Source organism: Petaurus breviceps, unplaced genomic scaffold (assembly GCF_028583685.1).
Source record: "Petaurus breviceps papuanus isolate PSGF00001 unplaced genomic scaffold, PetGlider_PUasm1.0 103, whole genome shotgun sequence".
NCBI lineage: Eukaryota > Metazoa > Chordata > Mammalia > Diprotodontia > Petauridae > Petaurus > Petaurus breviceps.
The window spans coordinates 3844669-3861975 of record NW_027185588.1 but is presented as its reverse complement, the minus strand read 5'-3'; the positions used below and the strand labels follow the sequence as shown (position 1 = coordinate 3861975).

Sequence of the window (17307 nt, the reverse complement as noted above, 5' to 3'; positions counted from 1 at the left end):
CCCCCCCATCTCATTCCACCACTAGAATTAAAGAAGGTCCCTAGGGCCTAGGTAATGTTCCTAAGTATGAACCAAGGAAGCCTCAGAGTTGTCCTCTGATGGGAGTTACTTTTGCTTAGCTCAGCATGTCCCAAGACACAGCTTCCCTATTCTTAATGATTCCTCCGGGGGGCAACCAGGCAAAATATCTGTTCCCCAGGAAAAGGTGAAGACTGGCTAAGAGAGAAGGAGTTGCACAATGCCAGGTGTAGAGCAGACCCTTAAATAACTGATTGTTAATGAGGTGGTTCTTAATTGAGGTAGTTACTTGGTGAACAGGATAGAGCAATGGATCTGCATTCAGGAAAACCTTAGTTCAAATGTGGCCTCAGATACTAAACTGGCTATGGGATCCTGGACAAGTTAATTACCTTCCCTATACCTCAGTTTTCTTATCTGTAAAATGGGGTAATAATAACACCTATTTCTCAATGTTGCTGTGAAGATCAAATGAGGAAATATTTGCAAAGCACTTTGCATATCTTAAAACACTAACTATTGTTGGTATTAGATACTATAGAATGTTCCTAGAGAAAGAGGTTTTGTGTCTCATAAAGGGCTCAGGAGGGCTCTTGCCCAAGTTAGGTTGTTAGGATTTAGTGTGAAAGAGCCTAGCTGACTTGACATGAACTGAGATACTTGTAAAACGCTTAGCACAAGGTCTGGTATATAGTAGGTGCTTAATGGGTGCTTGTTTCCTTCCCTCTCTTTCCCCTACCAATTAATCTGACCCTCCTAGGGTGACATCTTGGCCCCAAGCTGCCCAAATAAGAATTTGGAGAAAAATCAAGTAGCTGAAGATAAACTGAGGTCATAGATAGCGGTGGATATAACAGAGCTTTTCTTAAGATTTTCAAAGTACTGGGCTACCAACTATTCTATGAAATAAGGGTTATAGTCCTTGTTCTCTCCCATTTCGCAGAAGAAAAAAGGCAGGCACAGAGAGGTTAAGTGAGGTTGTCCAGGGTCACACAGCTAATCTGAACCCCAGCTGTCCTCCCACCCTGTCCTTTCCTCCCCCACCCCCACAGTGCACACCCCACATCTCCTCCAGGCAAAACACCCCCCTTTGCTTCAGTGAATCATCATATGGAATAAATTGGAGGCATCCCCATCCTTCTTGCCCTTCTCTAGTCACTCCAGCTTATCCATTCCCATTTCTATCTCCCATGCTAGGCTGCTTCAAGAGTTGCAGAATAGGGTATAGAGAATCAGGGAGGACTTCTTGGAAGAGAGAAAGATTGATGGAAAAGAAGGATGGGGTACCACAGGTCATAAAACTGAAAGCTAGGAGGGGGCCTTAGAGATAGAGACTGAGGTCCAGAGAAGGGAAGTAATTTGTCTAAGATCATATAGTTAGGAATCATCAGAGCCCAGAATTAAACCAGGTCCTCTGACTTCAAATCCAATTCTCTTTGATGAACCTAGAGGGGTTGGGGGTTGTGGGAAGGAGAACTCTGAAGGTCAGGAGGCAAAGTTTGGATTGAAGCAAATTAGACAGACCTTGAAGGCTAGAACAATATACTTTCTAGTTGAATCTAGTTGAAGTATAGGAGGTAAGAAGAAACAGTGTGTTATGATAGGAAGAAAAGAAAAGGAAATATGGAAGAAAAAGAACTTGGAGAAAGGAGATTTACATCTAATTCTTCAACTACTAACAACCATAAGCTCCAAATCATGAACATAAGAGGAATATAAATCAAAATGACTCTGAGGTTATATTTCACATAGTTAAACTGGCAAAGATGATAAAATATCAACAATCAATGGTGTAATCAATGGAATAATCAATAGTGAAGGGGTTGTGGAAGGGTATACTAATGCATTGTTGGTGGAGCTGAAAATTGGCCCAACCATTCTGGAAAGCAATTTGAAATAGTCAATTATTCATCAAGCATTTGTGGCTTATTTCATGATTTGTATGAGAGAAGTCACCTGACCTCTCTGTCCTAGGTGACTCAGTAAAGGCTTTAAGTTGTTAAGTTTGACCTGCATTGATAGAGAGAATCCCCCTGACTAATGAAATTGCAGACGTAGCCTCCACACAAATGGAGCAAACCTTGCTATGTAAGGTGCTTCCATTTTATCAGGGGAACTATGCACAAATATAAGCACATACAGAATAAACAGAGGGAGAGGGACTAGACCTCTGATTTCATTAGCACTGGGACATCCCAGGTAAGGAGATTCCTGCCACTGATGCAGATTGGCACTTTATATGATCCCAGCTACCTGAGGCATAGAGAGGTAAAGTGATGCCCAGGCTCACACAGCCAGAATGGGTCAAAGGTAAGACTCAAACCTGAAGTTCTCCAAGCTTTGGGATCAGCTCCAGCAGTCTAACTGGGTCCAACAGGTTCTACCCCTCCCAAAGCTCTAGCCCTCCAGCAGGGCCTGTCCCCAGCATAGGAAGGCCCTCATTAAGCATTGTCTCAGAGAAGGAGGAGAAGGTGAAGAATGCTAAGAGATCCCAGCAGCCCCAGCCTGTTTAATCACTTCTTGATGTTGCCCCTTGTTCATTTCTCCTCCCACATTAGGACATCAGGTCTTGTGCCCCCCCCATCCCTCCAGTGGGCCCCAACATTGGCAGGTGCCCTAGAAGCATCCCCTCAAAGGAAATCACCCGATTGTAAGCTCCTCTAGGGCATAAATACTCAGGTGGACTCTCTGCTGAGCTTCAGGGGGGAAAAGACAAAATATTAAATAGGCCCTCCCCCTCAACAAGCCTATATTCTATTCATTAGGAGCAAGAGGAGAGACAACAGGAACATATAGAATCATAGATTTAGAATCGGAAGGGGCCTTAGATTCAATTCAATAAATGTTCATTAAGGACCAGGCAAGGTGCTAAATGCTAGGGATACAAGAAGGAAAAAGAAAGTCCCTGCCCTCAAGGAGCTTACAGTCTAACAGAGGGAGACAACATGTAAACAAACCTAGGCAAAAATAACTATAGGCAGAATAAATTGAAATAATTAAAAGAAGGAAATCACTGGAATTAAAAGGGATTGGGAAAGGCTTCCTGTAGAAAGTGAGATTATAGAAGCCAGCTAGTCAAATTTTACAGATAAGGAAAATGAGGACCACACAGGTTGAGGAACTTGCCTAACATGTCAAAAGTAGTCATTGGCAGAGCCAATATTTGAATGTAAGACCTCTCACTCCAGACCCATTAAGTGTGCCCTCAACTATAAAAGGAAGGTAATAATAGCACCTGCCCCCCAGGGTAATTGTGGGGATCAAATAAGATATTTGTCAAGTGTTTATCATGGTGTGGTTCAGTCATGTCAGTTATATCTGACTTTCCATGACCCCATTTTGGGTTTTCTTGGCAAAGAAACTGGAGTGGTTTGCCATTTCCTTCTCCAGCTCACTTTACAAATGAGGAAATTGAGGCAAACAAGGTTAAATGATTTGTCTGGGTTCACACAACTAGTAAGAGTGTGAGGCTGGATTTGAACTCAGGAGGATGAGTCTTCCTGATGCCAGGCCTGGTGTTGTATTCTCTGTGGTGCTACCTAGCAGCCTAGGCTTAGTACAATACCTAGTATCTAATAAATCCCTAATAAATGTTTCCTTTAAACAACTTCATTTTTCCCAATCTTTGGAATTGTTTCCTTGAAGAAAATGTTCTTAAATACAAGAGGTACGGGAAAGTAGCATGGGATCCCACAGGCGGTAACAGACTCCCTTTCTTTGGAGATCTTCCAAAGGAAACCCTGCTTGGGCCCCTTGTTGGGTCAGCTGGAGGGGGGATTCTTCTCCATTGACTGCTCTTTCATGCATGGTTGCATTATATAGCCTCAGGGACTCCTTTCAAGTCAGATATTCTCAGTCAGTGAGAATGAGATGCCAGGTTAGGAGCTAGGAGTTAGTGGAATCTGGACTGAACAAAGAAAAGCAAACCAGCTCTGGCCCCACAAGGAATGTATACTCTCTTTTGGGTGATGCTTCTGGCCCAGGGCAGACAAGGGCCATGGTTTACAGAGAGGGACATGGCCCCCAGGTAAGGAGAGTCAGAGTCTTTCCCTGGAAATGGGTTAACAGCCTGGCCTCTCAGTGGGCAGCCCCAAAAGCCTTCCTTGATCTCACCAACCACTGCCATTTGGGGACAGAAGGACATTCAGGGGAAGGAGGCATAGACGTCTTCCTGAACTCAGAGAGGTGAGGTCCCAGAGCCTATGTCCCAAGCTCCTCACTAGCAGCCTGCAGAGGGGACATTGGAGAAGATGGGGGAGAGAGTGGGAACCAGAAGAAGTTCTAGAGGAAGCTTAGAGTGACAGAGCTGGACAGGCCCTGAGAAAGGGTTTAGTACAATTCTCAACTGGAAAAAGAATCCATTGTCGCCAACAGGGGTCATCACACAGCCTCTCTTTGAATACTTTCGGTGATGGGTAGATCACTCTTCTTGCCTGAAATGAATGGTTGCCCCTAGCTCTGTCATTCTCTTTTTTATTCTAAGAACCTCTCAGCTCTGACATTTACTAGGGCCCTTCCACCTCTGGAATTCTGGGTTCTATGGACTCTGCCAGTTCCTTGGTTCTAAGATCTGCTTCCCTCCTTGGGAAGCTGCCTTCCCCAACCTCTGTGACTAATCATGGTCACAGCAGAAACAGCACTGGGCTGAGCTATTCTGTTTAAGGCAGGTGCTGGACAGATTGGGACACCTGGGTCTCTTATGCCAAGAAAGATTTAGGCAGCAGCCAGTATGTTAGATGAGAACCACCCAGCAATGTTTTCTCACCCATGCCCTAACCCCCCAATTCCCAGAACTTCTGGGTGGCAAGTGCAGTGGAAATAGTCCTGGACAGAGAATCAGGGGACCCGAGTTTCAAGCTCAGTTCTGTCTTAACTCACCATGTGACCTTGGGTAAGTCTCCTCCTATTTGGGGGCCTCAGTTTCTCTGTCTGTAAGATGAAGTGGTTAGACTTCCTTAAGGTGTCTTACAGTTATGATATTCTCTATTTCTAAAATTGATTATCTGGGTGCACTGACTCTGTTAAACCATGATTTGCCCTGCCAATACCTCCTGAGACATTTGGTGAATTACCCTTAGGATGCTGGCCACCCTGTACAAGTTGTTTTGGAAGGATGAGTACTGGATCCCCCCTGGCTACACATGGGCTGACTTGGAAGATTCAGATGGCATCACATACCCTCATCCCAAGGACCTGCTGGCAACCATTCCCCTGACATTTGTCTTAATGATCATAAGATATGGCACTGTGAGGTGAGTCAGCTGTGGAAGGTTTTCCCTTACCTCCCTCAAAAAAATTTAATATGTTGTTGATACCTTTTGTTTTTATAAAACCTTTGCTATGAAAAAAATCTTTCCATCAAATATCTTTTATAAAAGTCTGATGTATATGGGTTCCTTATTCCCCTTTCAGACCATAAACTTATTAAGAGCAAGGATGATATTGTAAAGCCCATAGCTCCCCTAGTTCCTGTGCACTGGGCTTGGTAACAATAGATGCTTACCAAATATTTAACAGATTTCAGGGGGGAAGAACGTTTCCTCTTTGACTGTGGTCCTACATCTTGGGGAGCCCATCTCCTTCATTGAAAAGTATCTTCCTGCCCCCTTTTCTGACAGCCCAGAAGCCCTTACCATAAGGAAAATATATGATGTTCTTTTCCTCTAGGTTAAGCATCCAATATGTACCCCACAGGTACCCCATCCCCTTCATACCTCTTCCCATGCTCCATCTCCCATAGGCTATGCCAAGTTGGCTGTGGTAGGTCAGTTGGTGGGTGAAATTGGAAAGAGAGTTCCCAAAGGTCCATAAATGGGAGAGTTCCTGTGTACTTAGCTCCTCCTTTCTCCTCTCACAGGTTCATAGGACTGCCCTTGTGCAGAGCCCTGGGTGTGAATGACCCCCTCAGGATAAAGGCTACTCCCAACCCCATCCTGGAGTCATTTTTCCAGACCCAGAGTAAGAATCCCAAAAAGGTGAGCAGGCCCCAGGTTTGGATGCCATTATAGCTCCTGGGAGGTTTAAGGTAATCTCTGATGTTCAGTGGTCCTTGAGTAAGAAGTGGGGGAGATAGGAGGTGCCATGTGCCTGGGGCTCACTCAGACACCTGCTCTCTGTGTACCTGTTTCTTATAGAGAGGGTGATACTTACACTGAGCATCAAGTTCTAACAACCTCTATCCTCAGAAAGGATTAAGAGTTCACTAGAACTGGGTTCTAATCCCACCTCTGCCATGACTTGCTTTGTGACCTTAGTCAAGTCACTTGACCCTTTTTTGTAGCCTTAGTTTTCTCATCTGTAAAATGAGGGGATGATCTCTAAAGTCATTCCCAGCTTTTCCATTCTATTTTCTGTAGACATGGCTTTCTCTCTCCGAGTCATTCCCAATACCTCTTCTCCATATTCAGTCACCGAGTCTTGTTGATTCTATTTCCATAATATCTCCTGAAAGCATTCCCTTCTCTCCACTCCTCCCACAGGATTAATTCAGGCCTTCACCACCTCTGCCTTCCCCCACTATTGCAATGGCCTCTTAATTTATTCCATTGACCCCACTGTCTTCCCCTCTACAATCCATGCTTCACACAGACACCAGTCAGACATTCCTAAAGCTGTCTAACTATGCTGCTCCTACTCTCCCCTTGATTGACTCTAAGATAAAATTCAAATGGTTCTTTTTGATCTGCAAAGCCCTTTGCAATTGAACTCCAGTCTACCTTTCCAGATTAATTGTACATTATTACTTTTATTATATAATATATAATTTTTATTATGTTTATTTTTTATTTATATTATAATTTTTATTATATAAATTTTATTATTTTATTATTAATTATAAATAAATATATATAAATTAACTTTATTATATAAATATACATTATTACCACACCCTCTTTCCTAGCCAAATTCACCTGCTCGTTATGCCATTGGTTCCCATATCTGGCATGCTCTCCTTCCCCAGGAATGCTCTCACTTCTTCATTATGGAAACTCCAGCTTCCTTCAAGGCTTCTACCTCCTTCAAGACACTTTTCCCAATTATTTCCATTATTAGTACTCTCTTGAAATTACTTTGCATTTATTTACATCTATTTTGTAGTTAGTTACATGTACACATCATGTCTCTCCCAAAAGAATGTTAGCTCAGCTAAGGCAGGGAATGGTTGGTTTTCATCTTTCCATAGTGCCTGACATGTTGGTTTCAGAGACTTTTCCCCCAGTGCAGACCTCCTTTTCCCCAAAGGGCATCTCATTTATGGCAAGTGCCAAGGCGTGGCTTGGGGAATGTTTTTATTGGGGGAGTTGTATCCCAATCTAGAGTGGGGAGGGAGTCCTAAGAAAGGAGGCAGATCCTTGGACCCTGCCCTAGAGACTTAGCTCAAGAACATGTCATGCTCTTGGAAGACTCCAGGCCCCTGGGAAGCAGAATGGGCACTCTCTGATTAGGGGCACCATCTGAGCTTAGGAGAGAGGGCAGTCACCTGAAGCTAAGGTTCTCCTTTTGTCCGTCCTACCCCTAATCTTCTGCTGTCTCCAGGATGAGCTGAGTCACCTGGCCAGTCAGTGCAGCCTCTCTGTGAGGCAAGCTGAGCGCTGGTTTCGACACCGGAGAAACCAAGAACGACCTTTATTGAGCAAGAAATTCTCTGAATCCTGGTGAGTTGGGGGGACTTGATGGAAAACTGGCTCCAAGGTATCTAGACTTGGGTCAGTAGGCCATGGGACCAGGCCTGACTTGGAAAGCAGGGGCCCCACAATTTGTTCATCTCCCCACCCACTCCCTCCACCCCCAACAATAAGACCTGATCCATTCATCTCTACGCCTGTTCTTTATTTTCAGCTCAAGATTTTTATTTTACTCCTGTTCTTCCTTTGGAGGTCTTCTCATCTTCTACAACGTGAGTATGTCCTGTGCCATCCCTCTTCATTTGACTCCTCATCCTCTCCCTTCCCATTGTCTTTGTCCTTCTGCCTTTTTCTGCCCATCCATTCTCTCCCATCTTCCTCCAAACCCTTCGATCCCCTCATCTTTTCTCTCCCTGTCCTCCTTGTTCCCTGTTCCCGCACTGTTCACTCTGTCCCTTCTTGCTTTGTCCATCCTTTGTTGCCATCCTCATATCCCCATACTCACCATCCTTCTCTCGTTACCCTTTGTGAATTTTTGTCTTCTCTTCATCTCTTCTCCTTCCCCACCCTTTGTCCTTTCCATCTCTTCCCCACTCCCTAATCCCTTCCGCTCCCATTCCCTCGAATCTCCTTTTCTTGATTTTACGCCTCTATTCTCTCCATTCTTGGGCTCCTCACTCATACTTTATCTTCTCTCTCTTTCTCATCCTGTTCCCTTGTCTTCCTATTTCATTAGCACCCCAACCCTACCTTGCTCCTAACCCATTTCACTCCCTATCTGCCCTAAATCATGTTCTTCATCCTCTTATATCACCCCACATTGCAAGTCTCTAAATGTGATGTAGCTAGACTGGTCAGTCTGACCAGTAGACAGGGTGAGTAAGATGAGAACTGAAACAGAAATAGTACCCCCAAATCATAGAAATGAGGGTTTCAGAGGGAGCAAGTCCAGACCTGGTGGGGGAGGGGAGGAGAAAGGTGTGGATCGCAGAATCGCAGGACCTGAGAATTGGAAAGGACCTCAGCAGCCATCTTGTCCAATCCACATGGGAAAGGAGTCCACACTATAATATACCTGACAAATGGCCATCACCCAGCTTTGGCTTGAACATATCCACATACAGGGAAGACATTACATCCCAGAGTAGCCCATTCCACTTTGGGATAGGTCTCCCTATTAAGAAACTTATCTTGGGGGAAGCTAGGTGGCACAGTGCACAGAGCACCGGCCCTGGAATCAGGAAGACCTGAGTTCAAATCTGGCCTCAGACACTTAACACAAAAAAAAATAGCAGTGTGACCTTGGGCAAGTCACTTAACCCCAACTGCCCTCCAAAAAGCAAAGAAAAAGAAAAAGAAACTTCTCCTGAGATCAAGGCAAAATTGGCCTCTTTGTAACTTCTGCCCGTTACTCGTGGTTCTGCCTTCTAGAACCAAGAAGGACAAGGTAAATCTCTCCTCTTTGTGACAGCTGACTTTGAAGACAGTCATCATGCTCCTCTGAGTCTTTTCCAGGTCTACACATGCCCAGTTTCCCTAGTAGACTCTCATATGACATGAATTCAAAATCCTTCCCATGTGATCAATGACCAAGTCTTGCCAATTCTATTTCCATAACATGTCTAGAAACCATCTCCTTCTCTGCACTACCACCAGAGCCCCCCTAATTCACGTCCTCGTCACCTTTGCTTCCCACTATTGCAATAGCCTCCTAATTGGTTCTGTGGTCTCCATTGTTTCCCTTCTAACAGTCCGTCCTCCTCACAAAAAACTTACATGATTCTGTTGCCTCTATGATAAACTACAAACTGTTCTCTTTGACCTGTAAAGCCCTTCATAGTTTGACTTTAATCTATCCTTTGAGGGTTATCACACATAAGCCACCTCATAGATTCCGCTTTCTAGACAAGTTCACCTACTTCTTGTTACTGATTGCCCTCCTCTGGACACTCCCCCGCTTATCCATTTCCTTCTTAAGCCATGGTGCATAGATAGGACTGTGCCCAGTCCTCCAGATGAGGTCTGATGAGGACAGAATATAGTTCGATTACTCCTCCCTATTCCTGGAAACTATGCCCCTCTTAAGGCAGACAATGTCCAATTAGCTCTTTGGGTCTCCATATTACACTGCTAAAACCTTTAAACCTTTTTTTAAAGCAGAAAGACTGGTTAAATGCTCCAATAATTTGGAAGTGTCATAGTTTGACAGACCTCTCCAATCTAGCCCATACTCCCTAGCTATTCAAGAGCTAATAGAGGGACCAAATGCTAATGATCTGGAGGCATGTATAAAGGATCAAAGGGTCAAGACTCTCATCTAACCAAGGGTTACACCTCATAAGTTTGACTCTAACTGGTCCTGAACCTGGGGAGGAAGAGGCCAGGATAAGGATAGGAGATAATGTAAGGTGGCCGTGCAATAATTTCTGCTGAATACTTAAGAGCTCCCTAGGGGAAGGCTCAAAGTTATGGGGAGGAGCCATTACTTATGGGAACTAGTGTTTCCGAAAGAAGTGTCTAGAACATGTCCCTTGTTTCTTACAGGAAACCTGGTTTGGCCAACCAGAGACAATCTGGACTGGATACCCTAAGCAGGTGAGCAATCCCTGGACAAGGGCCAGTGCCAGATTTATTCACTGAAACAAACCCTAGGAATGATGATGATGATGATGATGATGATGATGATGATGATGAAAGCTATTATTTATAAAGCAGTTTGAGGTTTGTAAAGTACTTTAAAAATATTATATCATTAAGACATACAGGCACTGGGGTATAGAGATCCATCTTGCCCTACTGGAAAGTTGGAGGGGGGATGGGGGAGGATATAGGAGAGAGCAGATTGGGGGAGGGGGTATACAGTGGGATCGCTGTTTGGGGGTGGTGGGTAGGGGAAAGATGGGAAGAAAAATTGTAACTAAAAATCTTGTGGAAATGAATGATGTAAACTAAAAATAAACATAAAATTTAATTTAAAAAATTTTATATTATTTGATTCTCACAGCTCTATAGGAGGTGCCACAATCATCCTCATTTTACAGATGAGGAACCTGAGAAAGACAGAGATTAAGTGACTTGCCCAAGGTCATGCAGCTAGTAAGTTCTGAGACTGGATTTAAACTCAAATTTTCCTGATTCCAGGTCCACTATACCATCCACCGCACTCCATAGTGGCCAGAAATGAAGGTTGAAAAGGACCAAAAAGGCTGTCATAACTGAACAAAAGTCTCCTTTACAATTACTCAAAAAATGTTCACATCACCTCTACTTGAAGTTATCCAGGAAGGGCAAAAACCATGTTTTCCAAGGCAACACAATCTATTTTAGGGCAACTCTCCTTGTTAAAAAGTTTGGTCTTACATCAAACTTAAATCTGGTGCTCTGTGGCTTCCTTCCACTGAGCCTGGTTCTTCCCTCATGATGGCCTTCCAAGTATTTACAGACATTAGCCATGTCCTCCATTTATTTTATTTTCTCTAAGCTAACTATACCCAATTATTTTAATAAATCCTGATCATAATCAATGTGACCCCAAGGACCATAACCATCCTGATCATTCTCCTTTACAACTTCCTCCAGTTTTTCAAAATCTTTCCTAAAACATGGCACCCAGAACTCAACACTGTGGCCAAATCAGACTCACTCTAATTCCTTTCCATCCCACAATTGTCTTTGGCATTCCCTACAAAAGTTGTCCCAATTCTTTTCATCTCTCATTGATCTGCCATCAATGGCACATCACACATCCTGACTTAGCTGAGGGCCTTTTCCCATACTTTATTGAGAAAAGAGCCCATTTGCCATGACCTCCCTTTTCCTTTGGCCTTAACTCAAAATGCCTAAACAACATTCCCCTTTTCTCTTCTCTATGTCTCTAGCAAAAAGATTACTTTCTCACCAAGGCCAACCCCTCTACAGATTCCTTTGATTTTCTCCTTTCCTATCTCCTTCAAACAAATTGCTCCATAATTATTTGCAAAAGGACTTAGTGCTGAATATTATTCCTCTCATAATTTAGACTAATATTGAATTAATTCTTTAGGTTGTCTCATTCCATGCTGACTCATATTCAGCTTGCAGTCCACTAAAACCCCCAGATATTTTTCAGATCAATTGATAACAACCTCTACCCTATATTGTACTTGTGAAATTTATTTTTTAAACTTTTATGCTTTAAAATTTAAGATTTTATGTTTACCCTTTTAAAACAATATTTTATTTTTCCTAGTTTCATGTAAAGACAATTTTTAACATTCATTTTTTTTATTTTGAATTCCAGATTTTCTCTCTCCCTCCCTTACCTCCCCCTCTGTGAGATAGTAAGCAACTTGATACAGATTATACATTTTCAGACTTGCAAAATGTATTAACTCTATTAGACATGTTTTAAAAGAAAACACAGGGGCAGCTAGGTGGTGCAGTGAATAGAGCACCGGCCCTGGAGTCAGGAGGACCTGAGTTCAAATCCGGCCTCAGACACAACACAAAAACGAGCCGTGTGACCTTGGGCAAATCACTTAACCCCAATTGCCCTCCAAAAAAAAAAAGAAAAGAAAAAGAAAACACAGACCCAAACATGAAAAAAATGCAGAAAGTGAAAAATAGTATGCTTCAATCTGCATTCAGATTCCTTCAGTTCTTTCTCTGGATGTGAGTAGTATTCTTTATCATGAGTCCTTTGGAATTGTCTTGGATCATTGCATTGCTGAGAATAACTATGTCATTCATAGTTAATCATCATATTGTGTTGTTGTTACTGTATACAATGTTCTCCCAGTTCTGTTTATTTCACTTTGCATCAGTTCGTGTAATTGTTTCCAGGTTCTTCTGAAATCTGCCTGCTCATCATTTCTTCTGGCAAAATAATATTACCTGAAAATTATATACCACAATTTGTTCAGCCATTCCCCAATTGATGGGCATTCCCTCACTTTCCCATTCTTTACCACTACAAAAAGAACTACTATAAATATTTTTGTACAAATAGGACCTTTCCCCTTTTTTTTCTCTCTTTGATATTGCTGGATCAAAGGTTTGTATGGTTTCATAGCCCTTTCAGTGTAGTTCTAAATTGTTCCCCAGAATTGTTGGATCAGTTCACAGTTCAACCAACAGTGCATTGGTTCCCAATTTTCCCACATCCCCTCCAACATTTGTTATTTTCCTTTTTGTCATATTAGTCAATCTGATAGGTGTGAGGTGGTTCCTCAGAGTTGTTTGACTTTGTATTTCTCTAATCAATAGTGATTTAGAGTGTTTTTTTTCATATGACTATAGATAGCTTTGATATCTTCACCTGAAAAGTGCTTCTTCATATCCTTTGACAATTTATCAATAAGGGAGTGACTTTTATTCTTATAAATTTTACTTAGTTCTCTATATAATTGAGAAATGAGACATTTATCAGAAACGCTATAAAAAATTGTTTCCCTTCTTTCTGCTTTCCTTCTAATCTTGGTTGTGTTGATTTAGTTTGTGCAAAACCTTTTTAATTTAATGTAATCAAAATTATTGATTTTGAATTTCATAATGTTCTCTATCTCTTGTTTGATCATAAATTCTTCCCTTTTCCATAATTCTGACAGGTAAACTGTTCCTTGCTCTCCTAATTTGCTTATGGTATCAGCCTTTATGTTTAAATCACATACCCATTTTGATCTTATCTTGGTATATAGTCTAAGATGTTGCTGTATACCTAGTTTCTGCCAAACTGCTTTCCAGTTTTCTCAGCGGTTTTTGCTGAATAGTGAGTTTATGCCCCAAAAGCTGGGGTTCTTGGGTTTATGAAACACTAGATTGCTATAGTCATTTACTACTACATCTTGTGTTTTTTTTCTAATTTTTTTTTGGAGGGGAGAAGGCAAGGCAATTGGGGTTAAGTGACCTGCCTAAGGTCACACAGATAGTTAAGTGTCAAGTGTCTGAGGCCGGATTTGAACTCAGGTCCTCCTGACTTCAGGGCCAGTGCTCTATTCATTATGGCACCATCTACCTGCTCCTGCATCTTGTGTTCTTAATCTCTTCCACTGATCCACCATTCCAATGCCATATGGTTTTGAAGATTACCATTTTATAATATAGTTTGAGATCTGGTATGGCTAGGCCACCTTCCTTCACATTTGTTTTAGTTAGTTCACTTAGTATTCTTAATGTTCTTCCAGATGAATTTTATTGTTATTTTTTTCTAACACTATAAAATAACTGTTGGTAGTTTGGTTGATATGGCACTGTATAAGTAAATTAATTTAGGTAGAATTGTCATTTTATTACATTGGTTCAACCTACCCATGAGCAATTGGTATTTTTCCTATTGTTCAGATCTGACTTTATTTGTGTGAAAAGTGTTTTGTAATTGTGTTCATAGGGTTCATCTTAGTAGGTAGCCTCCCAAGTATTTTATATTGCCTACAGTTATTTTAAATGGAATTTTTCTATCTATCTCTCACTGTTGGACTTTGTTGGTTATATATAGAAATGTTGATGATTTTATGTGGGTTTGTTTTATATCCTCCAATTTTGCTAAAGTTGTTAATTATTTCAAGTACTTTTTCAGTTGATCTCTAGGATTCTCTAAGTATACCGTCATATCACCTGCAGAGTGATAGTTTTGTTTTTTCATTGCCTCATTCTTTCCATTTCTTTTTCTTCTCTTATTGCTATAGCTAACATTTCTAGTACAATATTGATTAATAGTGGTGATAATAAGCTTCCTTGCTTCCCCCTTCCCCCCTATCTTATTGGGAAGGCTTCTAGCTTATCCTCATTATAGATAATGCTTGCTAATGGTTTTAGATAGCTACTACTTATAATTTTAAGGAAAGTTCCATTTATTCCTATGCTCTCCAGTGTTTTCAATAGGAATGGGTGCTATATTTTTCAAAAGTTTTTCTGCATTTATTAAGGTAATCATATGGTTTCTCTTGGTTTTGTTACTGATATGGTCAGTTATGCTGATAGTTTTCCTTATATTAAACCAGTCCATCATTCCTGGTATATATCCCACCTGGTCATAATGTATGATTTTTGTGATATAGTGCTTTTATCTCCTTGCTAATATTTGATATTAATTTTTTGCATCATTATTCATTGAAGAAATGTGTCCATAGTTGTATTTCTCTGTTTTGGCTCTTTATAGTTTAGGTACTAGCACCATATTAGTGTAGAAAACTTATTGGCATACAATTGTGCAAAGTAGCTCCTAATTGTTGCTTTAATTTCCTTTTCAAAGGTGGTGAATTCACCCTTTTCATTTTTGATCCTGATAATTTTATTTTCTTCTGTCTTTTTTTTAAATTAAATTAACTGATGGTTTTTCTATTTTATTGGATTTTTTCCATAAAACCAGCTTCTAGTTTTATTTATTAGCTCAATAGTTTTCTTTCAATTTTATTAATCTCTCCTTTGATTTTCAGTATTTCCAATCTGGTGTTTAATTGGGGATTTTAATTGATTCTTTTCTCTAGTTGTTTTTTTAGTTGCATACTCAATTCATTGATCTGCTCTTTCTCTATATTATTAATATAAAAGTTCAGAGATATAAATTTTTGCCTAGGTACTGCTTTGGCTGCATCTCATATATTTTGCCATGTTGTTTCATTGTTGTCATTGTCTTTAATGAAATTATTGATTGTTTCTATGTGTTCTTTGACCCATTCATTCTTTAGGATTAGATTATTTAGTTTCCAATTAATTTTTAATCTATCTTTCCATAGGCTTTTATTAAATATAATTTTATTGCATCATGATCTGGAAAGGATTCATTTAATATTTCTACCTCTCTGCATACTATTGTGAGACTTTTGTGCCCTATACATGGTCAATTTTTGTGTAGATGTCATGTACCACTGAGGAAAACAAGATCATTCTTCCCCCATTCAGTTTTCTCCAGAGGTCTATCATATCTAACTTTTCTAAAATTCTATTCATCTATTTACCATCTTGTTTGTTTATTTTGTGGTTAGATTTATCTGATTCTGAGAGGAGAAGCTGAGGTCCCCCTCTAGTATAGCTTTACAATTTCCTCCTGTAACTCATTTAACTTCTCCTTTAAAAATGTGGATGCTATACCATTTGGTGAATATACGTTTAGAGTGGTTTTCCTTGAGGCAATCAGGGATAAGTGACTTTCCCAGGGTCACACAGCTAGTAAGTGTCTGTGGTCAAATTTCAACTCAAGTCTTTCTGACTCCAAGGCTGGTGTTTTTTCCACTATACCACCTAGCTGCTCTTATGTTTAGTATTGATATTACTTCATTGTCTGTGGTACCTTTTAGCAAGATGTAGTTTCCTTCCTTATCTCTTTTAATTAGATCTATTTTGGGTTTTGCTTTGTCTGAGATAATGATTGCTACCCCTGCTTTTTTTACTTCAGCTGAAGCATAATATATTCTGCTCCAACCTTTTACTTTTATTCTGTGTCTCTCTGTTTGAAATGTGTTTCTTATAAGCATCATATTGTAGGATTCTGATTTTTAATCCACTCTTCTATTGATTTCCATTTTATGGGTGAGTTCAGCCCTTTCACATTCACAGTTATGATTGCTGACTGTATTTCCCTCTATTATATTTTCCCTCATTTGGCTGTCTCTCTCTCTCTCTCTCTCTCTCTCTCTCTCTCTCTCTCTCTCTCTCCTTTTACCCTTTCCCTCCTTGCCAGTGTTTTGCTCCTGACCACCACCTCCCTCAGTCTCCCTCAATCTGCCCTCCCTTCTATCAGCTCCCCACCTTTTTTGTCCCCCTCCCCTCCTACTTCCCTACAGCATAAGATAGATTTCTATACCCCACCGAGTGTGTATGTTATTCCCTCTTTGAACCAAATCCAATGAGAATAAGGTTCAAGCAATGTTCACCCCCCCCCATTCTCTCCTTCCCTCCACTGTAATAGGTCTTTTGTGAGATAATTTATGTCATTCTACCTCTCCTTTTCCTCTTCTCCCAATGCAATCCTCTTTCTCACCCCTAATTTTTTTAATATCATCCCATCTATGTCAACTTAAACTCATACCCTCTGTCTATTTATAGTCCTAACTTCCCATGTAGTGATACAGTTCTTAAGAATTACAAGGATCATCTTCCTGTGTAGGGATGTAAATGGCTTAACTTTATCAAATCACTTGTTGAATAACATGTTTTCTCCTTCCCTTTACATTTTTATGTTTCTCTTGAGTATTGTATTTGAAAATCAAATTTTCTGTTTAAGTCTGGTTTTTTCATCAGGAATGTTTGAAATTCTCTATTTTATTGAATGTTTATTTTTCCTCTAAAGGATTACATTGAGTTTTGCTGGGAAGGTGATTCTTGGCTGTAATCCAAGTCCTTTGCCTTCCAGCATATTGTGTTCCAAGCCCTCTGATCCTTTAATATAGAAGCTGCTATATCCTGTGTAATGCTATCACTCCTTGATACTTGAATTGTTTCTTTCTGACTGCTTGCAGCATTTTCTCCTTGACCTGAGAGCTCTGGAATTTGGCTCTAATATTCCTGGAAGTTTTCATTTTGAGATCTCTTTCAGGAGGTGATCAGTGGATTCTTTTGAGCACTATTTTACCCTCTAGTTCTAGGATATGAGGGCAGTTTTCCTTGATAATTTCTTGAAAGATGATGTTCAGTCTCTTTTTTTTTTTAATCACAGTTTTCAGGTAGTCCAATAATTCTTAAATTATAT

The 17307-nt window shown here is 40.6% G+C and overlaps 1 protein-coding gene and 1 long non-coding RNA gene across 2 annotated transcripts in view; one reads left to right on the top strand and one right to left on the bottom strand.

The window, feature by feature from the left end:
* Positions 1-11748, top strand: part of LOC138169026 (ceramide synthase 4-like) — a 13118-nt gene extending 1370 nt beyond the window's left edge. Inside the window, exons 2-7 of the mRNA XM_069098149.1 lie at positions 5097-5270; positions 5876-5993; positions 7555-7673; positions 7858-7915; positions 10188-10238; positions 10648-11748. Coding sequence (XP_068954250.1) covers positions 5098-5270; positions 5876-5993; positions 7555-7673; positions 7858-7915; positions 10188-10238; positions 10648-10713 — 585 coding nt within the window. The 5' untranslated portion in view covers position 5097 and the 3' untranslated portion in view covers positions 10714-11748. The remainder of the gene's footprint in view (positions 1-5096; positions 5271-5875; positions 5994-7554; positions 7674-7857; positions 7916-10187; positions 10239-10647) is intronic.
* Positions 11749-11829: 81 nt separating this feature from the next.
* Positions 11830-17307, bottom strand: part of LOC138169248 (uncharacterized) — a 28381-nt gene continuing 22903 nt past the window's right edge. The window contains exon 2 of the long non-coding RNA XR_011170312.1: positions 11830-12515. This is a non-coding gene — a long non-coding RNA (uncharacterized lncRNA). The remainder of the gene's footprint in view (positions 12516-17307) is intronic.